Source organism: Nerophis ophidion, linkage group LG26 (assembly GCF_033978795.1).
Source record: "Nerophis ophidion isolate RoL-2023_Sa linkage group LG26, RoL_Noph_v1.0, whole genome shotgun sequence".
Classification (NCBI taxonomy): Eukaryota; Metazoa; Chordata; class Actinopteri; order Syngnathiformes; family Syngnathidae; genus Nerophis; species Nerophis ophidion.
In genome coordinates this window covers 39,565,112-39,590,801 of record NC_084636.1, presented here as the reverse complement: position 1 = coordinate 39,590,801, position 25,690 = coordinate 39,565,112, and the positions used below count along the sequence as shown (strand labels likewise).

At 31.1% G+C, this 25,690-nt stretch overlaps 1 protein-coding gene across 3 annotated transcripts in view; it reads right to left on the bottom strand.

Annotated features, from left to right (window-relative positions):
• Window positions 1-943: 943 nt before the first annotated feature.
• Window positions 944-25,690, bottom strand: part of LOC133543928 (FERM, ARHGEF and pleckstrin domain-containing protein 2-like) — a 173,428-nt gene continuing 148,681 nt past the window's right edge. For 2 of the 3 annotated variants that reach the window (XM_061888847.1, XM_061888848.1), the window contains 4 exons: window positions 24,984-25,147; window positions 18,593-18,700; window positions 1,471-1,622; window positions 944-1,414 (listed from right to left, as the gene is read on the bottom strand). In XM_061888847.1, coding sequence (XP_061744831.1) covers window positions 1,333-1,414; window positions 1,471-1,622; window positions 18,593-18,700; window positions 24,984-25,147 — 506 coding nt within the window. In that variant the 3' untranslated portion in view covers window positions 944-1,332. Of the gene's footprint in view, window positions 1,415-1,470; window positions 1,623-18,592; window positions 18,701-18,818; window positions 18,959-24,983; window positions 25,148-25,690 lie in introns of all 3 variants that reach the window. The other variant, XM_061888850.1, reaches the window with a different exon arrangement.

Below are 25,690 nucleotides of genomic sequence, written 5' to 3'. Positions count from 1 at the left end.
TTTAAATTTCAGTTGAGTGCGGTCAGGTCTCAGCCTTGGCGTGTTGAACGGTTCACTCGTGTCAAATGTTGGATTCACACGACGTTTTTGTCTTTTTATTTGTTAAAAACCCACTTTGGTGAACTATTCCTAGTGCTAAATGTTCCATTTTAGGAAGCGGCCAGGAAAGTGATGGCGGAAGGAGGAATAGCTCGTTTCAGTGAAGTGAATTATATTTATACAGCGCTTTTCTCTAGGGACTCGACGCACTTTTACACAGTGAAAGCCAATATCAATCAATCAATCAATGTTTACTTATATAGCCCTAAATCACTAGTGTCTCAAAGGGCTGCACAAACCACCACGACATCCTCGGTAGGCCCACATAAGGGCAAGGAAAAACTCACACCCAGTGGGACGTCGGTGACAATGATGACTATGAGAACCTTGGAGAGGAGGAAAGCAATGGATGTCGAGCGGGTCTGACATGATACTGTGAGAGTTCAATCCATAATGGATCCAACACAGTCGCGAGAGTCCAGTCCAAAGCGGATCCGACGCAGCAGCGAGAGTCCCGTTCACAGCGGAGCCAGCAGGAAACCATCCCAAGCGGAGGCGGATCGGCAGCGCCGATACACAGGCGAGCAGTACATGGCCACCGGATCGGACCGGACCCCCTCCACAAGGGAGAGTGGGACATAGGAGAAAAAGAAAAGAAACGGCAGATCAACTGGTCTAAAAAGGGAGTCTATTTAAAGGTTAGAGTATACAAATGAGTTTTAAGGTGAGACTTAAATGCTTCTACTAAGTTATCTAAGTTGCATTTAAAGCAGTGTGGGCGGCAGGTGGGTCGAGCGTCTTGCCCAAGGACACAACGGCAGTGACTAGGATGGCGGGTTCGAACCCGGAACCCCCAAGTTGCTGGCACGGCCGCTCTACCGACGCCACAAAAAGGTCACAGCGGTCGTGTGAAATGAGGGTTTTATTGAGGGCGTCCTGGAGGAATAAAAACAAACACCCGCTGCACAATAAATAGAAGACACCGGCAGGTCACATGACTTCCACGGCGCGGTCACGTGACCTGGCCAAGATGGCGGCGCGGCACGTGAGTAACGATTAGCGGGGAGGAAAGTAGTCGACGCTCACCAGCCCGGGACCAGCCTTCGTTAATACTGATTAGAAAAGTCCTGACTCCTTCCGGAACTTTCCTCTGCACCCTCGTGTCCGACCTGCGCTTCCTTCTTCCACTTGGTCCTGCGAGAAAAAAACCTCCCTTTTGGCCACGCCCACAAATTAGTGTGGTTAGAGGAGAGAAAAGGTGCGTTCCCAGAGGCCCCGCCTCCAGAGCGCCCGTCAGTTCCCGTTCATCTCCGGCGGGGCGAGCAGGCCCACGCGCCCGGTGGTGCTGGCGGCACTCTTGATGACCTCCAACCACCTGGCGGCACAGGAGCGTTGAGCAGGAAGCAGGAAGTGGAGTTAGAGAAGACGTACCTGTCGAAGGTGTACTCGCTCTCGGCCCGGAAGAAATAGACGTGTGACTTGAACTGCAGCTTGAAGACGTAATCTTTGTGGACGTGGTCCGCCTCCTCGGGCGTGCTCACCGTGTAGCCCAGCAGCGGCAGGCTGGCCAGCGGGAAGTCGTCCTGAGCACAAACACTTCCCGTCTTCAACGTTTGCACATTCCAAAATAGCGGAATTTTTTAAAAGTTCAACAAAAATATTTTTGGAATGAAAAAAAAAAAAAGTTGATCGTTTCAAAACAAACATTTCTGACTTTAAAAAGAAGTTTAACATATCTAAACACAACATTTAGACATTTTAAAAAAGTTCAATGTTTCTAAACTAACATTTCGGTATTTAAAAAAAGGTTCAACATTTCTAAAAAAAAACAAAAATTTCTAAACAAACATTTCTAAACAAAAACATCAGAATTTTAAAACAAAGTTTAACATTTCAAAAACAACATTTTGGAATTTTAATAAAGTTCAAAGTTTCTAAAAAAAACATTTTTGAATTTAGTTACAAACTCAACGTTTCCATATTAAAAAATATCTGAATTTTTAAAAAGTTCAATGTTTCTAAACAAAAATATTTTGGAATGAAAAAAAAAAGTTGATCGTTTCAAAACAAACATTTCTGACTTTAAAAAGAAATTCAAAATTTGTAAACACAACATTTTGAAATTTTTAAATTAAATTTCGGAATTAAAAAAAAAGGTTTAACGTTTCTACACACAAACATATTGGAATTTTTAAAAAGGCTCAATCTTTTTAAAAAAAAAAAAAAAACATTTCGGAATTTAAAAAAGGTTCAACATTTTTAAAAACAAACATTTCGAAATTTAAAAAGGGTTCAACGTTCCTAAACACAACATTTTGAAATTTTAAAATTAAATTTCGGAATTAAAAAAAAAAAAATCAAATATCTGAATTTTTAAGAAGTTTAATGTTTCTAAAAAACATTTTTGAATTTAATTACAAGTTCAACGTTTCTAAAAAAATATTTTTGAATTTAATCACAAGTTCAACATTTCTATATTCAAAATTTTTCAGAATTTTTTAAAAGTTCAACATTTCTAAACAAAAACATCAGAATTTTAAAACAAAGTTTAACGTTTCTAAAACACATTTTCAAATTTAATTACAAGTTCAACGTTTGTAAAAAAATATTTTTGAATTTAATCACTAGTTCAACGTTTCTATATTCAACATTTTTCAGAATATTTAAAAAATTCAACATTTCTAAACAAAAACATCAGAATTTTGAAACAAAGTTTAACGTTTCAAAAACAACATTTTGGAATTTTAATAAAGTTCAAAGTTGGTAAAAAAAACATTTTTGAATTTAGTTACAAATTCAACGTCTCCATATTAAAAAATATCGGAATTTTTTAAAAGTTCAATGTTTCTAAACAAAAATATTTTGGAATGGAAAAAAAAAGTTTATCGTTTCAAAACAAACATTTCTGACTTTAAAAAGAAATTTAACATATCTAAACACAACATTTTGAAATTTTAAAAAAGTTCAATGTTTCTAAACTAACATTTCGGTATTTAAAAAAAGGTTCAACGATTCTAAAAACAAGCATTTAGGAATTTTTAAAAAGGTTCAACATTTCTAAAAAATAACCAAAACTTTTCGGAATTTAAAAAAAGGTTAAACATTTCTGAAAACAAACATTTAGAAATTTAAAAAGGGTTCAACATTCCTAAACATAAACATTTCGGAATTTAAAAACAAGCTTGTTTATATATTCAAAGATATCGGAATTTTTAAATAAAAAGTTCAACGTTTCTATACACAAAAATATCTGAATTTTTAAAAAGTTCAACGTTTCTAAAAAAATATTTTTGAATTTAATTTAATTACAAGTTCATCTGTGTTGGCCCTGTGATGAGGTGGCGACTTGTCCAGGGTGTACCCTGCCTTCCGCCCGATTGTAGCTGAGATAGGCGCCAGCGCCCCCGCGACCCCAAAAGTGAATAAGCGGTAGAAAATGGATGGATGGATGGACGTTTCTAAAAAAAATATTTTTGAATTTAATCACAAGTTCAACGTTTCTATATTCAAAATTTTTCAGAATTTTTAAAAAGTTCAACATTTCTAAAAAAAAACAAAAACATTTCGGAATTTAAAAAAAGGTTCAACATTTCTGAAAACAAACATTTCCGAATTTAAAAACAAGCTTGTTTATATATTCAAAGATATCGGAATTTTTAAATAAAAAGTTCAACGTTTCTATACACAAAAATATCGGAATTTTTAAAAAGTTTAATGTTTCTAAACAAAAATATTTTGGAATGAAAAAAAAAAAAGTTGATCGTTTCAAAACAAACATTTCTGACTTTAGAAACAAGTTTAACATATCTAAACACAACATTTAGACATTTTAAAAAAGTTCAATGTTTCTAAACTAACATTTCGGTATTTAAAAAAAGGTTCAACGATTCTAAAAACAAACATTTAGGAATTTTTAAAAAGGTTCAACATTTCTAAAAAAAAACAAAAATTTCTAAACAAACATTTCTAAACAAAAACATCAGAATTTTAAAACAAAGTTTAACGTTTCAAAAACAACATTTCGGAATTTTAATAAAGTTCAAAGTTTCTAGAAAAACATTTTTGAATTTAGTTACAAATTCAACGTTTTTATATTAAAAAATATCGGAATTTTTAAAAAGTTCAATGTTTCTAAACAAAAATATTTTGGAATGAAAAAAAAAAGTTGATCGTTTCAAAACAAACATTTCTGACTTTAGAAACAAGTTTAACATATCTAAACACAACATTTAGACATTTTAAAAAAGTTCAATGTTTCTAAACTAACATTTCGGTATTTAAAAAAAGGTTCAACGATTCTAAAAACAAGCATTTAGGAATTTTTAAAAAGGTTCAATATTTCTAAAAAAAAACAAAAAACAAAAACATCAGAATTTTAAAACAAAGTTTAACGTTTCAAAAACAACATTTCGGAATTTTAATAAAGTTCAAAGTTTCTAAAAAAACACATTTTTGAATTTAGTTACAAACTCAACGTTTCCATATTAAAAAATATCGGAATTTTTAAAAAGTTCAATGTTTCTAAACAAAAATATTTTGGAATGAAAAAAAAAAGTTGATCGTTTCAAAACAAACATTTCTGACTTTAAAAAGAAATTCAAAATTTGTAAACACAACATTTTGAAATTTTAAAATTAAATTTCAGAATTAAAAAAAAAGGTTTAACGTTTTTGAATTTAATAACAAGTTCAACGTTTCTAAAAAAATATTTTTGAATTTAATTTAATTACAAGTTCATCTGTGTTGGCCCTGTGATGAGGTGGCGACTTGTCCAGGGTGTACCCTGCCTTCCGCCCGATTGTAGCTGAGATAGGCGCCAGCGCCCCCGCGACCCCGAAAGTGAATAAGCGGTAGAAAATGGATGGATGGATGGACGTTTCTAAAAAAAATATTTTTGAATTTAATCACAAGTTCAACGTTTCTATATTCAACATTTTTCAGAATTTTTAAAAAGTTCAACATTTCTAAAAAAAAAAAAAAACATTTCGGAATTTAAAAAAAGGTTCAACATTTCTGAAAACAAACATTTCAGAATTTAAAAACAAGCTTGTTTATATATTCAAAGATATCGGAATTTTTAAATAAAAAGTTCAACGTTTCTATAAACAAAAATATCGGAATTTTTAAAAAGTTTAATGTTTCTAAACAAAAATATTTTGGAATGAAATAAAAAAAAAAGTTGATCGTTTCAAAACAAACATTTCTGACTTTAGAAACAAGTTTAACATATCTAAACACAACATTTAGACATTTTAAAAAAGTTCAATGTTTCTAAACTAACATTTCGGTATTTAAAAAAAGGTTCAACGATTCTAAAAACAAACATTTAGGAATTTTTAAAAAGGTTCAACATTTCTAAAAAAAAACAAAAATTTCTAAACAAACATTTCTAAACAAAAACATCAGAATTTTAAAACAAAGTTTAACGTTTCAAAAACAACATTTCGGAATTTTAATAAAGTTCAAAGTTTCTAAAAAAAACATTTTTGAATTTAGTTACAAACTCAACGTTTCCATATTAAAAAATATCGGAATTTTTAAAAAGTTCAATGTTTCTAAACAAAAATATTTTGGAATGAAAAAAAAAAGTTGATCGTTTCAAAACAAACATTTCTGACTTTAAAAAGAAATTCAAAATTTGTAAACACAACATTTTGAAATTATAAAAAAGTCCATTAATTCTAAACTAAAATTTCGTAATTAAAAAAAAAGGTTTAACGTTTCTACACACAAACATATTGGAATTTTTAAAAAGGTTCAATCTTTTTAAAAAAAACCCCAAAACATTTCGGAATTTAAAAAAGGTTCAACATTTTTAAAAACAAACATTTCGAAATTTAAAAACAAGCTTGTTTCTATATTCAAACATATCGGAATTTTTAAAATTAAAAAGTTCAACGTTTCTATACACAAAAATATCTGAATTTTTAAAAAGTTTAATGTTTCTAAAAAAATATTAAAAAGTTCAACATTTCTAAACAAAAACATCAGAATTTTAAAACAAAGTTTAACGTTTCAAAAACAACATTTCGGAATTTTAATAAAGTTCAAAGTTTCTAAAAAAAAACATTTTTGAATTTAGTTACAAACCCAACGTTTCCATATTAAAAAATATCGGAATTTTTAAAAAGTTCAATGTTTCTAAACAAAAATATTTTGGAATGAAAAAAAAAAGTTGATCGTTTCAAAACAAACATTTCTGACTTTAGAAACAAGTTTAACATATCTAAACACAACATTTAGACATTTTAAAAAAGTTCAATGTTTCTAAACTAACATTTCGGTATTTAAAAAAAGGTTCAACGATTCTAAAAACAAACATTTAGGAATTTTTAAAAAGGTTCAACATTTCTAAAAAAAAAAAAAAAAACATTTCGGAATTTAAAAAAAGGTTAAACTTTTCTGAAAACAAACATTTAGAAATTTAAAAAGGGTTCAACATTTCTAAACACAAACATTTCGGAATTTAAAGACAAGCTTGTTTCTATATTCAAAGATATCGGAATTTTTAAAATTAAAAAGTTCAACGTTTCTATACACAAAAATATCAGAATTTTTTAAAAGTTTAATGTTTCTAAAAAACATTTTTGAATTTAATTACAAGTTCAACGTTTCTAAAAAAATATTTTTGAATTTAATCATAAGTTCAACGTTTCTATATTCAACATTTTTCAGAATTTTTTAAAAGTTCAACATTTCTAAACAAAAACATCAGAATTTTTAAACAAAGTTTAACGTTTCTAAAACACATTTTCAAATTTAATTACAAGTTCAACGTTTCTAAAAAAATATTTTTTAATTCAATCACGTGTTCAACGTTTCTATATTCAACATTTTTCAGAATTTTAAAAAAATTCAACATTTCTAAACAAAAACATCAGAATTTTAAAACAAAGTTTAACGTTTCAAAAACAACATTTCGGAATTTTAATAAAGTTCAAAGTTTCTAAAAAAACATTTTTGAAATTAGTTACAAATTCAACGTTTCCATATTAAAAAATATCGACATTTTTAAAAAGTTCAATGTTTCTAAACAAAAATATTTTGGAATGAAAAAAAAAGTTGATCGTTTCAAAACAAACATTTCTGACTTTAGAAACAAGTTTAACATATCTAAACACAACATTTAGAAATTTTAAAAAAGTTCAATGTTTCTAAACTAACATTTCGGTATTTAAAAAAAGGTTCAACGATTCTAAAAACAAACATTTAGGAATTTTTAAAAAGGTTCAACATTTCAAAAAAAAACAAAAACATTTCGGAATTTAAAAAACGGTTCAACATTTCTGAAAACAAACATTTAGAAATTTAAAAAGGGTTCAACATTTCTAAACACAAACATTTCGGAATTTAAAAACAAGCTTGTTTCTATATTCAAAGATATCGGAATTTTTAAATAAAAAGTTCAACGTTTCTATACACAAAAATATCGGAATTTTTAAAAAGTGTAATGTTTCTAAAATACATTTTGGAATTTAATTACAAGTTCAACGTTTCTAAAAAACATTTTTGAATTTAATCACAAGTTCAACGTTTCTATATTCAACATTTTTCAGAATTTTAAAAAAATTCAACATTTCTAAATAAAAACATCAGAATTTTGAAACAAAGTTTAACGTATCAAAAACAACATTTCGGAATTGTAATAAAGTTCAAAGTTTCTAAAATAAAAATGTTTGAATTTAGTTACAAATTCAACGTTTCCATATTAAAAAATATCGGAATTTTTTAAAAGTTCAGTGTTTCTAAACAAAAATATTTCGGAATGGAAAAAAAAAAAGTTTATCGTTTCAAAACAAACATTTCTGACTTTAAAAAGAAGTTTAACATATCTAAACACAACATTTTGAAATTTTAAAAAAGTCCATTAATTCTAAACTAACATTTCGGAATTAAAAAAAAAGGTTTAACGTTTCTACACACAAACATATTGGAATTTTTTAAAAAGGTTCAATCTTTTTAAAAAAAACCAAAAACATTTCGGAATTTAAAAAAGGTTCAACATTTTTAAAAACAAACATTTCAAAATTTAAAAAGGGTTCAACGTTCCCAAACACAAACATTTTGAAATTTAAAAACAAGCTTGTTTCTATATTCAAAGATATCGGAATTTTTAAAATTAAAAAGTTCAACGTTTCTATACACAAAAAATATCTGAATTTTTAAAAAGTTTATCGTTTCTAAAAAACATTTTTGAATTTAATCACAAGTTCAACGTTTCTATTTTCAACATTTTTCAGAATTTTTAAAAAGTTCAACATTTCTAAACAAAAACATCAGAATTTTTAAACAAAGTTTAACGTTTCTAAAACACATTTTCAAATTTAATTACAAGTTCAACGTTTCTAAAAAAATATTTTTTAATTTAATCACATGTTCAACGTTTCTATATTCAACATTTTTCAGAATTTTAAAAAAATTCAACAATTCTAAACAAAAACATCAGAATTTTAAAACAAAGTTTAACGTTTCAAAAACAACATTTCGGAATTTTAATAAAGTTCAAAGTTTCTAAAAAAAAACATTTTTGAATTTAGTTACAAACCCAACGTTTCCATATTAAAAAATATCGGAATTTTTAAAAAGTTCAATGTTTCTAAACAAAAATATTTTGGAATGAAAAAAAAAAAGTTGATCGTTTCAAAACAAACATTTCTGGCTTTAGAAACAAGTTTAACATATCTAAACACAACATTTAGAAATTTGAAAAAAGTTCAATGTTTCTAAACTAACATTTCGGTATTTAAAAAAAAGGTTCAACGAATCTAAAAACAAACATTTAGGAATTTAAAAAAAGGTTCAACATTTCTGAAAACAAACATTTAGAAATTTAAAAACAAGCTTGTTTCTATATTCAAAGATATCGGAATTTTTAAATAAAAAGTTCAACGTTTCTATACACAAAAATATCTGATATTTTTAAAAAGTTTAATGTTTCTAAAAAACATTTTTGAATTTAATTACAAGTTCAACGTTTCTAAAAAAAATATTTTTGAATTTAATCACAAGTTCAACGTTTCTATCTTCAAAATTTTTCAGAATTTTTTAAAAGTTCAACATTTCTAAACAAAAACATCAGAATTTTAAAACAAAGTTTAACGTTTCTAAAACACATTTTCAAATTTAATTACAAGTTCAACGTTTCTAAAAAAACATTTTTGAATTTAATCACATGTTCAACGTTTCTACATTCAACATTTTTCAGAATTTTTAAAAAATTCAACATTTCTAAACAAAAACATCAGAATTTTAAAACAAAGTTTAAAGGTTCAAAAACAACATTTTGGAATTTTAATAAAGTTCAAAGTTTCTAAAAAAAACATTTTTGAATTTAGTTACAAATTCAACGTTTCCATATTAAAAAATATCGAAATTTTTAAAAAGTTCAATGTTTCTAAATAAAAATATTTTGGAATGAAAAAAAAAAGTTGATCGTTTCAAAACAAACATTTCTGACTTTAGAAACAAGTTTAACATATCTAAACACAACATTTAGACATTTTTAAAAAGTTCAATGTTTCTAAACTAACATTTCGGTATTTAAAAAAAGGTTCAACGACTAAAAACAAACATTTAGGAATTTTTAAAAAGGTTCAACATTTCTAAAAAAAACCGCAAAACTTTTCGGAAATTAAAAAACGGTTCAACATTTCTGAAAACAAACATTTAGAAATTTAAAAAGGGTTCAACATTTCTAAACACAAATATTTCGGGATTTAAAAACAAGCTTGTTTATATATTCAAAGATATCGGAATTTTTAAATAAAAAGTTCAACGTTTCTATACACAAAAATATCTGAATTTTTAAAAAGTTTAATGTTTCTAAAAAACATTTTTGAATTTAATTACAAGTTCAACGTTTCTAAAAAAACATTTTTGAATTTAATCACAAGTTCAACGTTTCTATATTCAAAATTTTTCAGAATTTCTAAAAAGTTCAACATTTCTAAACAAAACCATCAGAATTTTAAAACAAAGTTTAATGTTTCTAAATCACATTTTAAAATTTAATTACAAGTTCAACGTTTCTAAAAAACATTTTTGAATTTAATCACAAGTTCAACGTTTCTATATTCAACATTTTTCAGAATTTAAAAAAAATTAAACATTTCTAAACAAAAACATCAGAATTTTAAAACAAAATTTAACGTTTCAAAAACAACATTTTGGAATTTTAATAAAGTCTAAGTTTCTAAAAAAACTTTTTTGAATTTAGTTACAAATTCAACGTTCCCATATTAAAAAATTCAATGTTCAATGTTTCTAAACAAAAATATTCCGGAATGGAAAAAAAAAAGTTTATCATTTCAAAACAAACATTTCTGACTTTAAAAAGAAGTTCAAAATTTGTAAACACAACATTTAGAAATTTTAAAATTAAATTTCGGAATTAAAAAAAAAGGTTTAACGATTCTACACACAAACATATTGGAATTTTTAAAAAGGTTCAATCTTTTTAAAAAACCCCAAAAACATTTCGGAATTTAAAAAAGGGTTCAACATTTCTAAACACAAACATTTCGGAATTTAAAAACAAGCTTGTTTATATATTCAAAGATATCGGAATTTTTAAATAAAAAGTTCAACGTTTCTATACACAAAAATGTCGGAATTTTTAAAAAGTTTAATGTTTCTAAAAAACATTTTTGAATTTAATTACAAGTTCAACGTTTCTAAAACACATTTTCAAATTTAATTACAAGTTCAACGTTTCTAAAAAAACATTTTTGAATTTAATCACAAGTTCAACGTTTCTACATTCAACATTTTTCAGAATTTTAAAAAAATTAAACATTTCTAAACAAAAACATCAGAATTTTAAAACAAAGTTTAACGTTTCAAAAACAACATTTCGGAATTTTAATAAAGTTCAAAGTTTCTAAAAAAAACATTTTTGAATTTAGTTACAAATTCAACGTTTCCATATTAAAAAATATCGGAATTTTTAAAAAGTTCAATGTTTCTAAACAAAAATATTTTGGAATGAAAAAAAAAAAATTTGATCGTTTCAAAACAAACATTTCTGACTTTAAAAAGAAATTCAAAATTTGTAAACACAACATTTTGAAATTATAAAAAAGTCCATTAATTCTAAACTAACATTTCGTAATTGAAAAAAAAGGTTTAACGTTTCTACACACAAACATATTGGAATTTTTAAAAAGGTTCAATCTTTTAAAAAAAAAAAAAAAAAAACATTTCGGAATTTAAAAAAGGTTCAGCATTTCTAAACACAAACATTTTGAAATTTAAAAACAAGCTTGTTTCTATATACAAAGATATCGGAATTTTTAAAATTAAAAAGTTCAACGTTTCTATACACAAAAATATCTGAATTTTTAAAAAGTTCAACATTTCTAAACTAAAACATCGGAATTTCAAAACAAAGTTTAACGTTTCTAAAAAACATTTTTGAATTTAATCACAAGTTCAACGTTTCTATATTCAACATTTTTCAGAATTTTTAAAAAGTTCAACATTTCTAGAGAAAAACATCAGAATTTTAAAACAAAGTTTAACGTTTCTAAAAAACATTTTTGAATTTAATCACAAGTTCAACGTTTTAAAACAAAGTTTAACGTTTCTAAAATACATTTTCAAATTTAATTACAAGTTCAACGTTTCTAAAAAAATATTTTTGAATTTAATCACTAGTTCAACGTTTCTATATTCAACATTTTTCAGAATATTTAAAAAATTCAACATTTCTAAACAAAAACATCAGAATTTTAAAATAAAGTTTAACGTTTCAAAAACAACATTTCGGAATTTTAATAAAGTTCAAAGTTTCTAAAAAAACATTTTTGAATTTAGTTACAAATTCAACGTCTCCATATTAAAAAATATCGGAATTTTTTAAAAGTTCAATGTTTCTAAACAAAAATATTTTGGAATGGAAAAAAAAAAAGTTGATCATTTCAAAACAAACATTTCTGACTTTAGAAACAAGTTTAACATATCTAAACACAACATTTAGACATTTTTAAAAAGTTCAATGTTTCTAAACTAACATTTCGGTATTTAAAAAAAGGTTCAACGATTCTAAAAACAAACATTTAGGAATTTAAAAAAAGGTTCAACATTTCTAAAAATAAAAAAAAATTTCTAAACAAACATTTCTAAACAAAAACATCAGAATTTTAAAACAAAGTTTAACGTTTCAAAAACAACATTTCGGAATTTTAATAAAGTTCAAAGTTTCTAAAAAAAAACATTTTTGAATTTACTTACAAACCCAACGTTTCCATATTAAAAAATATCGGAATTTTTAAAAAGTTCAATGTTTCTAAACAAAAATATTTTGGAATGAAAAAAAAAAGTTGATCGTTTCAAAACAAACATTTCTGACTTTAAAAAGAAATTCAAAATTTGTAAACACAACATTTTGAAATTTTAAAATTAAATTTCGGAATTAAAAAAAAAGGTTTAACGTTTCTACACACAAACATATTGGAATTTTTAAAAAGGTTCAATCTTTTTAAAAAAAAAAAAAAAACATTTCGGAATTTAAAAAAGGTTCAACATTTTTAAAAACAAACATTTCGAAATTTAAAAAGGGTTTAACGTTCCTAAACACAAACATTTTGAAATCTAAAAACAAGCTTGTTTATATATTCAAAGATATCGGAATTTTTGAAATTAAAAAGTTCAACGTTTCTATACACAAAAATATCAGAATTTTTTAAAAGTTTAATGTTTCTAAAAAACATTTTTGAATTTAATTACAAGTTCAACGTTTCTAAAAAAATATTTTTGAATTTAATCATAAGTTCAACGTTTCTATATTCAAAATTTTTCAGAATTTTTAAAAAGTTCAACATTTCTAAACAAAGACATCAGAATTTTAAAACAAAGTTTAACGTTTCTAAAACACATTTTCAAATTTAATTACAAGTTCAACGTTTCTAAAAAACATTTTTGAATTTAATCACAAGTTCAACGTTTCCATATTAAAAAATATCGGAATTTTTTAAAAGTTCAGTGTTTCTAAACAAAAATATTTCGGAATGGAAAAAAAAAAAGTTTATCGTTTCAAAACAAACATTTCTGACTTTAAAAAGAAGTTTAACATATATAAACACAACATTTTGAAATTTTAAAAAAGTCCATTAATTCTAAACTAACATTTCGGAATTAAAAAAGGGTTCAACGTTTCTAAACAAACATTTTGAAATTTAAAAACAAGCTTGTTTCTATATTCAAAGATATCGCAATTTTTAAAATTAAAACGTTCAACGTTTCTATACACAAAAATATCAGAATTTTTAAAAAGTTTAACGTTTCTAAAAAACATTTTTGAATTTAATCACAAATTCAATGTTCCTATATTAAAAAAATTTTTAAAGTTCAACATTTCTAAACAAAAACATCAGAATTTTAAAACAAAGTTTAATGTTTCTAAAACACATTTTCAAATTGAATTACAAGTTCAACGTTTTTAAAAAACATTTTTGAATTTAATCACAAGTTCAAGGTTTCTATGTTCAAAATTTTTCAGGATTTTTAAAAAGTTCAACGTTTCTAAACAAAAACATTTTTGAATTTAATTACAAGTTCAACATTTCCATATTAAAAAATATCAGAATTTTTTAAAAGTTCAATGTTTCAAAACAAAAATATTTCGGAATGGAAAAAAAAAAGTTTATCGTTTCAAAACAAACATTTCTGACTTTAAAAAGAAATTCAAAATTTGTAAACACAACATTTTGAAATTTTAAAAAAAGTCCATTAATTCTAAAACTAAAAAAAAAGGTTCAACGTTTCTACACACAAACATATTGGAATTTTTAAAAAGGTTCAACATTTCTAAAAACAAATATTTCAAAATTTAAAAAGGATTCAACGTTTCTAAACACAAACATTTCGAAATTTAAAAACAAGCTTGTTTCTATATTAAAAAAGATAGCGGAATTTTTAAAATTAAAAAGTTCAACGTTTCTATACACAAAAAATATCAGAATTTTCAAAAAGTTTAACGTTTCTAAAAATAATTTTTGAATTTAATTACAAGTTCAACGTTTCTAAAAAAACATTTTTGAATTTAATTACAAGTTCAACGTTTCCAAACACAAACATTTCGGAATTAACATTTATTATTTTTACGTTTCTGAACACAAACATTTTGGAATTTAAAAACAAGTTCCACGTTTCAAAACACAAACATTTCGGAAATTAAAAAAATTCCATGTTTCTAAACAAACATTTTGGAATTATTTAAAAGGTTCAACGTTTCTAAACAAAAAACATTTTGGAAATTTAGAAAGTTAAACGTTTCTAAACAAACATTTCGGAATTAAACATTTTTTTTACGTTTCAAAACACAAACATTTCGGGAATTTAAAAACTTCCACGTTTTTAAACACAAACATTTTGGAATTTTTAAAAAGGTTCAACGTTTTTAAACAAAAAACATTTCGGAATTTAAAAAGTTCAATTGTTTCCAAACATATATTTCAGAAGTTAAAAAAAAGTTTAAACTTTCAACACAAACATTTTGGAATTTTTTAAAAGGTTGAACGTTTCTAAACAATTTTTTTTTTCGGAGTTTAAAAAAAGTTCAAACGTTTCTAAACATATATTTCAGAATTTAAAAAAAAGGTTAACGTTTCAAAACACAAACATTTCGGGAATTTAAAAACTTCCACGTTTTTAAACACAAACATTTTGGAATTTTTAAAAAGGTTCAACGTTTTTAAACAAAAAACATTTCGGAATTTAAAAAGTTCAAATGTTTCTAAACATATATTTCAGAAGTTAAAAAAAGTTTAAACTTTCAACACAAACATTTTGGAATTTTTTAAAAGGTTGAACGTTTCTAAAACAATTTTTTTTTTCGGAGTTTAAAAAAGGTTCAAACGTTTCTAAACATATATTTCAGAATTAAAAAAAAGGTTAACGTTTCTAAACACAAACATTTTGGAATTTTTTTAAAAGGTTCAACATTTCTAAAAACAAACATTTCAAAATTTAAAAAGGATTCAACGTTTCTAAACACAAACATTTCGAAATTTAAAAACAAGCTTTTTTCTATATTCAAAGATAGCGGAATTTTTTAAATTAAAAAGTTCAACGTTTCTATACACAAAAAATATCTGAATTTTTAAAAGGTTTAACGTTTCTAAAAATAATTTTTGAATTTAATTACAAGTTCAACGTTTCTAAACACAAACATTTCGGAATCAACATTTATTATTTTTACGTTTCTGAACACAAACATTTTGGAATTTAAAAACAAGTTCCACGTTTCAAAACACAAACATTTCGGAAATTTAAAAAAATCCATGTTTCTAAACAAACATTTTGGAATTTTTTTAAAAGGTTCAACGTTTCTTAACAAAAAACATTTTGGAATTTTAAAAAAGTTAAACGTTTCTAAACAAACATTTCGGAATTAAACATTTTTTTTACGTTTCAAAACACAAACATTTCGGGAATTTAAAAACTTCCACGTTTTTAAACACAAACATTTTGGAATTTTTAAAAAGGTTCAACGTTTTTAAACAAAAAACATTTCGGAATTTAAAAAGTTCAAATGTTTCTAAACATATATTTCAGAAGTAAAAAAAAAAGTTCAAACTTTCAACACAAACATTTTGGAATTTTTTAAAAGGTTGAACGTTTCTAAACAATTTTTTTTTCGGAGTTTAAAAAAAGTTCAAACGTTTCTAAACATATATTTCAGAATTAAAAAAAAGGTTAACGTGTCTAAACACAAACATTTTGGAATTTTTAAAAAGGTTCAACGTTTTTAAACAAAAAACATTTCAGAATTTAAAAAGTTCAAATGTTTCCAAACATATATTTCAGAAGTTAAAAAAAGTTTAAACTTTCAACACAAACATTTTGGAATTTTTTAAAAGGTTGAACGTTTCTAAACAATTTTTTTTTTCGGACTTTAAAAAAAGTTCAAACGTTTCTAAACATATATTTCAGAATTAAAAAAAAGGTTAACGTTTCAAAACACAAACATTTCGGGAATTTAAAAACTTCGTTTTTAAACACAAACATTTTGGAATTTTTAAAAAGGTTCAATGTTTTTAAACAAAAAACATTTCGGAATTTAAAAAGTTCAAATGTTTCCAAACATATATTTCAGAAGTTAAAAAAAGTTTAACGTTTCAACACAAACATTTTGGAATTTTTTAAAAGGTTGAACGTTTCTAAACAATTTTTTTTTTCGGAGTTTAAAAAAAGTTAAAACGTTTTTAAACATATATTTCAGAATTAAAAAAAAGGTTAACGTTTCTAAACAAACATTTTGGAATTTTTAAAAAGGTTCAACGTTTTTAAACAAAAAACATTTCGGAATTTAAAAAGTTCAAATGTTTCTAAACATATATTTCAGAAGTTAGAAAAAGTTTAACGTTTCAACACAAACATTTTGGAATTTTTTAAAAGGTTGAACGTTTCTAAACAAATTTTTTTTTCGGAGTTTAAAAAAAGTTCAAACGTTTCTAAACATATATTTCAGAATTAAAAAAAAGGTTAACGTTTCAAAACACAAACATTTTGAAATTTTTAAAAAGGTTCAACGTTTTTAAACAAAAAACATTTCGGAATTTAAAAAGTTCAAATGTTTCTAAACATATATTTCAGAAGTTAGAAAAAGTTTAACCTTTCAACACAAACATTTTGGAATTTTTTAAAAGGTTGAACGTTTCTAAACAATTTTTTTTTTCGGAGTTTAAAAAAAGTTAAAACGTTTTTAAACATATATTTCAGAATTAAAAAAAAGGTTAACGTTTCTAAACAAAAAACATTTTGGAATTTTAGAAAGTTAAACGTTTCTAAACAAACATTTCGGAATTAAACATTTTTTTTACGTCTCAAAACACAAACATTTCGGGAATTTAAAAACTTCCACGTTTTTAAACACAAACATTTTGGAATTTTTAAAAATGTTCAACGTTTTTAGACAAAAAACATTTCGGAATTTAAAAAGTTCAAATGTTTCGAAAAAGTTTAAACTTTGAACACAAACATTTTGGAATTTTTTTAAAAGGTTGAACGTTTCTAAACAATTTTTTTTTTCGGAGTTTAAAAAAAGTTCAAACGTTTCTAAACATATATTTCAGAATTAAAAAAAAGGTTAACGTTTCTAAACACAAACATTTTGGAATTTTTAAAAAGGTTCAAGGTTTTTAAACAAAAAACATTTCGGAATTTAAAAAGTTCAAACGTTTCTAAACATATATTTCAGAAGTTAAAAAAAGTTTAAACTTTCAACACAAACATTTTGGAATTTTTTAAAAGGTTGAACGTTTCTAAACAATTTTTTTTTTCGGAGTTTAAAAAAAGTTCAAACGTTTCTAAACATATATTTCAGAATTAAAAAAAAGGTTAACGTTTCTAAACACAAACATTTTGGAATTTTTAAAAAGGTTCAAGGTTTTTAAACAAAAAACATTTCGGAATTTAAAAAGTTCAAACGTTTCTAAACATATATTTCAGAAGTTAGAAAAAGTTTAACGTTTCAACACAAACATTTTGGAATTTTTAAAAGGTTGAACGTTTCCAAACAATTTTTTTTTTCGGAGTTTAAAAAAAGTTCAAATGTTTCTAAACATATTTCAGAATTAAAAAAAAGGTTAACGTTTCTAAACAAACATTTTGGAATTTTTAAAAAGGTTCAACGTTTCTAAACAAAAAACATTTTGGAATTTTAGAAAGTTAAACGTTTCTAAACAAACATTTCGGAATTAAATATTTTTTTTACGTCTCAAAACACAAACATTTCGGGAATTTAAAAACTTCCACGTTTTTAAACACAAACATTTTGGAATTTTTAAAAATGTTTAACGTTTTTAGACAAAAAACATTTCGGAATTTAAAAAGTTCAAATGTTTCCAAAAAGTTTAAACTTTGAAAACAAACATTTTGGAATTTTTTTAAAAGGTTGAACGTTTCTAAACAATTTTTTTTTTCGGAGTTTAGAAAAAGTTAAAACGTTTTTAAACATATATTTCAGAATTTAAAAAAAAGGTTAACGTTTCTAAACAAACATTTTGGAATTTTTTAAAAGGTTCAACATTTCTAAACAAACATTTCATATTTAAAAAAAAAAAGTTCAAAATTTCGAAAAACAAACATTTCAGAATTTAAAAAAGATTCAACATTTATATACACAAACATTTTGGAATTAAAGAAAAGGTTCAACGTTTCTAAAGAAACATTTCAGAATTGAAAAAAGGTCACATTCCAACATGTCTGAAAAGGAGAATCTGAGTTTATTTCCTCCGACCTCCTCCCTACTGGGTGTACCTTGTGCTTTTTCTTTGGCTTTTTTTGACATGAACATAAGAATCATCCTCAAATATTTTTTTTCAATTATTCATTGTCATTTTCTTACAAAGGATGTCCTTTTTAAATGTTTTTATTTCAACCTTATCAAATGGGGTATTTTTAATTTTTTTTCTAAACTACATTCTCCATGTAAATATTGGGGATTTTTTTTTTTTGATGACATTCTCCATATAAATATTCTAACAAAAAGCCTACAGCGCCACCATTTAATTCTACTGTTTCGCTTCTTTTTACACTTGATGTTGCTCACCTGGTGGGTTTTGTAGAAGAACAAGCAGAAGTTGGTGAAGACCACCCACAGCTTCTGCCAGCCGTTGCTGTTCTTGAACTTCCTGAGCAGGTAACCGGACAGCTGGTTCTGTGGGCAGTCGGGAGTTAAAGCGGCAACGTGGACAACGTGGGTCACCGCCCCAATGTGATCAAGTCTCTACACCGGCGCTCTGACTGGGGACAGAAGCCCTCGGGGCCCCCGGTACCTGGTTCATGCGCAGGTAATCAGTGAGAGAGAGGTTCTGGTTTCGGTACCAGCACACGTGCGTGATGGTATTGGGTCTTTGGCCCTGGCCCAGCAGGTAGCGAGGGGGCAGCTCCGGCGAGACCGCGGGAGAGACCGAGACTGACCGGGCGGACAAGCGGGACAGAGAAAAAAGATGGAAGCAGAAGAGCGCAAAAGTGTTAGATTGTTACGTGTATGCTGGACAGGAAGCGGAAGGGTTAGCATGTTACAGTGGACAGGAAGTGGAAGGGTTAGCATGTTATAATGGACAGGAAGTGGGAGGGTTTTAGCATGTTACAGTGGACAGGAAGTGAAAGGGTTAGCATTTTACAATGGACAGGAAGTGGATGGATTAGCATGTTACAGTGGACAGGAAGTGGAAGGGTTAGCATGTTACAGTGGACAGGTAGTGGAAGGGTTAGCATGTTACAGTGGACAGGAAGTGGAAGGGTTAGCATGTTACAGTGGACAGGAAGTGGAAGGGTTAGCATGTTACAGTGGACATGAAGTGGAAGGGTTAGCATGTTATAATGGACAGGAAGTGGAAGGGTTAGCATGTTACAGTGGACAGGAAGTGGAAGGGTTAGCATGTTATAATGGACAGGAAGTGGGAGGGTTTTAGCATGAAACAGTGTACAGGAAGTGAAAGGGTAAGCATTTTACAGTGGACAGGAAGTGGAAGGGTTAGCATGTTACAGTGGACAGGTAGTGGAAGGGTTAGCATAAAACAGTGGACAGGAAGTGGAAGGGTTAGCATGTTACAGTGGACAGGTAGTGGAAGGGTTAGCACGAAAAGTGGACAGGAAGTGGAAGGGTTAGCATGTTACAGTTGACATGAAGTGGAAGTGTTAGCATGTGACAGTGGACAGGAAGTGGAAGGGTTAGCATGTTATAATGGACAGGAAGTGGGAGGGTTTTAGCATGTTACAGTGGACAGGTAGTGGAAGGGTTAGGATGTTACAGTGGACAGGTAGTGGAAGGGTTAGCATGTTACAGTGGACAGGTAGTGGAAGGGTTAGCACGAAAAGTGGACAGGAAGTGGAAGGGTTAGCATGTTACAGTTGACATGAAGTGGAAGTGTTAGCATGTGACAGTGGACAGGCAGTGGAAGGGTTAGCATGTTATAATGGACAGGAAGTGGGAGGGTTTTAGCATGTTACAGTGGACAGGAAGTGGAAGGGTTAGCATGTTATAATGGACAGGAAGTGGGAGGGTTTTAGCATGTTACAGTGGACAGGAAGTGGAAGGGTTAGCACGAAACAGTGGACAGGAAGTGGAAGGGTTAGCATGTTACAGTGGACATGAAGTGGAAGGGTTAGCATGTTACAGTTGACAGGAAGTGGAAGGGTTAGCATGAAACAGTGGATAGGAAACTGAAGGGTTAGCATGAGACAGTGGACTGGAAGTGAAAGGGTTAGCACGAAACAGTGAACAGAAAGTTGGAGGGTTAGCATGTTACACTGAAAAAAGAAGAGTTAGCATGTCAGACTGAAAAGAAGAAGAGTTAGCGTTTTCATACTGAAAAGAAGAGTTTTAGCATGTTTCATCGATAGGAAGACGAGTTAGCATGTCGCGCAATGAAAGGAAATAGTTAGCATGTTTCACTGAAAGGAAAAAGAGTTAGCATGTTACACTGAAAGAAATAAGAAGAGTTAGCTCGGGGTGTAGAGGATGGGGGTGTAGAGAGAGGATGGGGGTGTAGATAGAGGATGGGGGTGTAGAGAGAGGATGGGGGTGTAGAGAGAGGATGGGGGTGTAGAGAGAAGATGGGGGTGTAGATAGAGGATGGGGGTGTAGAGAGAAGATGGGGGTGTAGATAGAGGATGGGGGTGTAGAGAGAAGATGGGGGTGTAGATAGAGGATGGGGGTGTAGAGAGAAGATGGGGGTGTAGAGAGAAGATGGGGGTGTAGAGAGAGGATGGGGGTGTAGATAGAGGATGGGGTGTAGAGAGAAGATGGGGGTGTAGATAGAGGATGGAGGTGTAGATGGAGCCAACCAGCTGAAATTTTAATAGATTGAGCAATGCCCCCTTACTCTCCCTCCCCCACTACTCCTGTCCTCACACCTCCCTGACCATCAAGCCACAAACTCCTTCCCTGTTGCCTGCCACTTCTGTTTCTCATCCCCCCACTGAGAAAGCCAGCCCGGTGTGTCTGACACCTGGACATGTGAGACAACAGCTGGAGTGAGTCAACCCAGCCAACCGAGTCGAGCCCCGGGTCCTGAAGACTTCATCTTCACCCCAAGTCTGAAGCTAGAACGGATTCCAGCGCTACGGACAACATCCTGCATAGTGCCGGTGCCCAAGAAGTCCATCCCATCGGGCTTGAACGACTTCAGGCCAGTTGCCCTGACGTCTCATGTCATGAAGTCCCTTGAGAGACTTGTGCCGGGTCAGCTGAGACCTTTGGTGGCTCCTTCACTGGACCCTCTACAGTTTGCATATCAGCCCCATGTAAGAGTGGACGATGCTGATATCTACCTGCTCCATTGACTCACTCTCCCCCTGGATGGTGGAAGGGGTTCTGTGAGGATCATGTGTCTTGAACACCATCCAACCAATTTTGATGAGTGACAAGTTGCTCAGGATGGGTGTCAGTCCATCCATTGTCTCCTGGATCACTGATGACTTGTCTGACAGGTCCCGGTTTGTGCAACTGGGGAGCTGCCTCTCTGATACTGTGGTCAGTGGTGTAGGTTCTTCACAAGGGACCCTCCGGTCTCCTTCCCTTTTCACCATGTACACCTCAGAATTCCAGTATAGCCCCAAGTCCTGCCACCTGCAGAAATACTCTGATGACTCTTCTGTGGTTGGGTGTACCGATGAAGGACAGGAATTGAAGTACAGGACACTGATCGCTGACTTTGTGGAGAGGTCTCAGGCAAACCATCTGCTCCTAAATGTGGACAAGACCAAGGAACTGGTCAAGATGGCGCCGCTGTAGCGGCTGCTGACGGCAGAAGCTCTGTGCTCTTGTATCATCCAGGTTTCCCTCTTGTTTTCCTGTGGACGGACAAGCTTCACAATGTCTTGGCTGAATGAGTGTGTATCGGACACCTCGGTCTCTTTAGACGAATCCTTGCTCATCCATGCGGACTGGACACTGGCCAAGAGTTGTCCGGCGGCCGAGGGTGGAGTTGGCTCGCTCGGTTGCTTCACTGTGTCTTGGCTGAATGACTGTGTATCGGACACCTCGGTCTCTTAAGACGAATCCTTGCTCATCCATGCGGACTGGACACTGGCCAAGAGTTGTCCGGCGGCCGAGGGTGGAGTTGGTTCGCTCGGTTGCTTCACTGTGTCTTGGCTGAATGAGTGTATATCGGACACCCCGGTCTCCTTAGACCAGGGGTCGGCAACCCGCGGCTCTTTGGCCACTGATGTGGCTCAGCTGCATAATCGAATCGGGGGGGCGGGGGGGGGTTTCCGGATTTTGGTGTCTCTCCCGGACATCACCCAGGGTTAACATTCTCCGATTTCCGCTCGGACTACAATATTGAGGCGTGCCGTGATGGCTTTACTTTTATCGTCCTGTACAACATGTCATCGCCCGCCTTTACACCATGTTATCTGTGTGCCGGCCGGACGCATACATCTTGCTGCTTCTATCATCACACGTTCGAGATTGCAAGGCATATAGTCAACAGCCATACAGGTTACACTGAAGGTTGTGATTAAAACAACTTTAACAGCCTTACTAATATGTGCCAAACTGTGAACCCACACCTAACAAGAATGACAAACACATTTTGGGAGCACATCCTCACAGTAACACAACATAATTACCCAGAACCCATTGCATCCATGACTCTTCCAGGCTATATTATACACTCCCGCGCTCCCAACCCCGCCCACCTCAACCGACACACGGTGGGGTGGCGCTAGCGGGGTGTATAATATAGCCTGGAATAGTCATGGATGCAATGGGTTCTGGGTAATTATGTTGCGTTTATGTTGTATTACTGTGAGGATGTTCTCCCGAAATGTGTTTGTCATTCTTGTTTGGTGTGGATTCACAGTGTGGGTCATATTAGTAAGAGTGTTAAAGTTGTTTGTATCACAACCTTCAGTGTAACCTGTATGGCTGTAGACTATATGCCTTGCAGTCGTGTACGTGTATCAGCGGAAGCCACGTACAACATGTTGCAAGCTGTTTGTACGTGTTGTAGAAAGCGTTAAAGGCAATGGCGTGCTATATTGTTATCTGGGTGACCATCAGCAGATATTGGTGAGAATGGTTGCGGCTCCCATTATCTTCTTTATATTGTGAAACGGGTCAAAATGGGTTGCAGACCCCTGCCTTAAACCAGGGGTGCCCACACTTTTTCTGCAGGCGAGCTACTTTTCAATTGACCAACTGGAGGGGATCTACCTCATTTATATATATCATTTATATTTATTTATTTATGAAAGAGACATTTTTGTAAACAAGTTAAATGTGTTTAATGATAATACAAGCATGTGTAACACATATAGATGTCTTTCTTTCACAAAGACAAGAATATAAGTTGGTGTATTACCTGATTCTGATGACTTGCATTGATTGGAATCAGACAGTAATGATGATAACGCCCACATTTTCAAAAGGAGGAGAAAAAAAGTTGTCCTTTCTGTACAATACCACATGAAAGTGGTTGTTTTTGGCATCTAATTCATCCAGCTTCCATACACTTTACAAGAAAAACACTGGCGGCAAATTCCGTAGCTTGCTTGATTGACATTCACGGCACCCGAGGGTCTTGTGAGATGACGCTGGCTGCTGCCAGTTCATTATTATGAAAAAATGACAAAGAGGAAGGCGAGAAACACTTTTTATTTCAACAGACTTTCGCGCCGTCCCTTCCGTCAAAACTCTAAAGGCCGACAGCACATTTCCTATCTTCACAATAAAAGCCCTGCTTCATGCTGCCTGCGCTAACAAAATAAGAGACTCGGAAAGCTGGCGTGCACAAGTGATGTGCACGCCAGCTTTCAGTACGCAAGGATTCGTCTAAGTCAGGGGTGCCCATTACGTCGATCGCGAGCTACCAGTCGACCGCGGGGGGTGTGTCAGTCCATCTCCAGCCAGGCTTTTAAAAAAAATAAACTTAAAAATGAGTGATCATCAATCTTCACCAAGACGTCACTTAAATGACATTCACGGTACCGGAGGGTCTTGTGAGATGACGCTGGCTGCTGCAAGATCATTATTATGAAAATATGACCGAGAGGAAGGCCGGAAACACTTTTTATTTCAACAGACTCTCGCACCGTACCTTCCGTCAAAACTCTAAAGGCCGACTGCACATTTCCTATCTTCACAATAAAAGCCCTGCTTCATGCTGCCTGCGCTAACTAAATACAGAGTCTGGGAAAACTGGCGTGCACAAGCGATCCCTCAGAAAGCTGGCGTGCACATCACCTGTGCACGCCAGCTTTCTGAGACTCTTATTTTGTTAGCGCAGGCAGCATGAAGCAGGGCTTTTATTGTGAAGATAGGAAATGTGCAGTCGGCCTTTAGAGTTTTGACAGAAGGGACGGCGCGAAAGTCTGTTGAAATAAAAAGTGTTTCTCGCCTTCCTCTCTGTCATTTTTTCATAATAATGAACTGGCAGCAGCCAGCGTCATCTCACAAGACCCTCGGGTGCCGTGAATGTCAATCAAGCAAGCTACGGAATTTGCCGCCAATGTTTTTCTTGTAAAGTGTATGGAAGCTGGATGAATTAGATGCCAAAAACCAACCACTTTCATGTGGTATTGTACAGAAAGGACAACTTTTTTTCTCCTCCATTTGAAAATGTGGGCGTTATCATCATTACTGTCTGATTCCAATCAATGCAAGTCATCAGAATCAGGTAATACACCAACTTATATTCTTGTCTTTGTGAAAGAAAGACATCTATATGTGTTACACATGCTTGTATTATCATTAAACACATTTAACTTGTTTACAAAAATGTCTCTTTCATAAATAAATAAATATAAATGATATATATAAATGAGGTAGATCCCTTCCAGTTGGTCAATTGAAAAGTAGCTCGCCTGCAGAAAAAGTGTGGGCACCCCTGGACTAACTGATCCGGATCCCCGGGGAAACTATTGGCGTGCAGTTTGAGGGGGTAATATGGTAATGGTGATTATGGTGAATCTGGTGGTGGTGCAAGTACCTCCACAGCCAGGCTGTGATCAGACATGGACACGCTGGTGTTGCGGTGCCAACACACGTGCATGGTGGTGTTGGCGCGGTGGTGCGTCTGCTTGTCCAGCGACGTGTGGGAGGAGTTCATGTCGTCCTCAGACTCCTGCTCCACCGACACCTCGTCTGAGGACCCTGAGGGACGGGGGGAGGGTGGGGTGGGGAGGATGGCGTGGGGAGGGGGTGAGGCAGGACAGGGGGACGCCGGCACGCTCACTGGTCACTTCATTAGGTACACCATTTAATTGCACCCAATTGAAAAGTCCTGCTTTACAGAAGATAATAAAGATGGTCGCCATCATGGAGGTTTACGGTTTTGCAGCATAGATTGATTCTTTTGTGGATTGGATGCAAAATAAGTGTTGGACTCAAGGGTGTCCTAACTTTGATATGAAGTAAACAATTTTCTTTACGTTTTATGCTCATTCTGTCAAAGAAAAAACAGTTTTTTTTTGGGTGGCAAATCATAAAATATGGAATATTTCCTCATAAAAATACTTCAAAGTGGAATATTTGATGTGGAGTCATTGGAGCATTTAATAGTTCGTAGTAATTCTTTAACATGGATTTTGATTCATTATTATTTTTTGAGCAATGACAGTATTAAAGATACAAATCCAGTAGGAACCCACTAATAAAATGTTAAAAATAAGTCACACATTTCAAAGCTTAAATCTC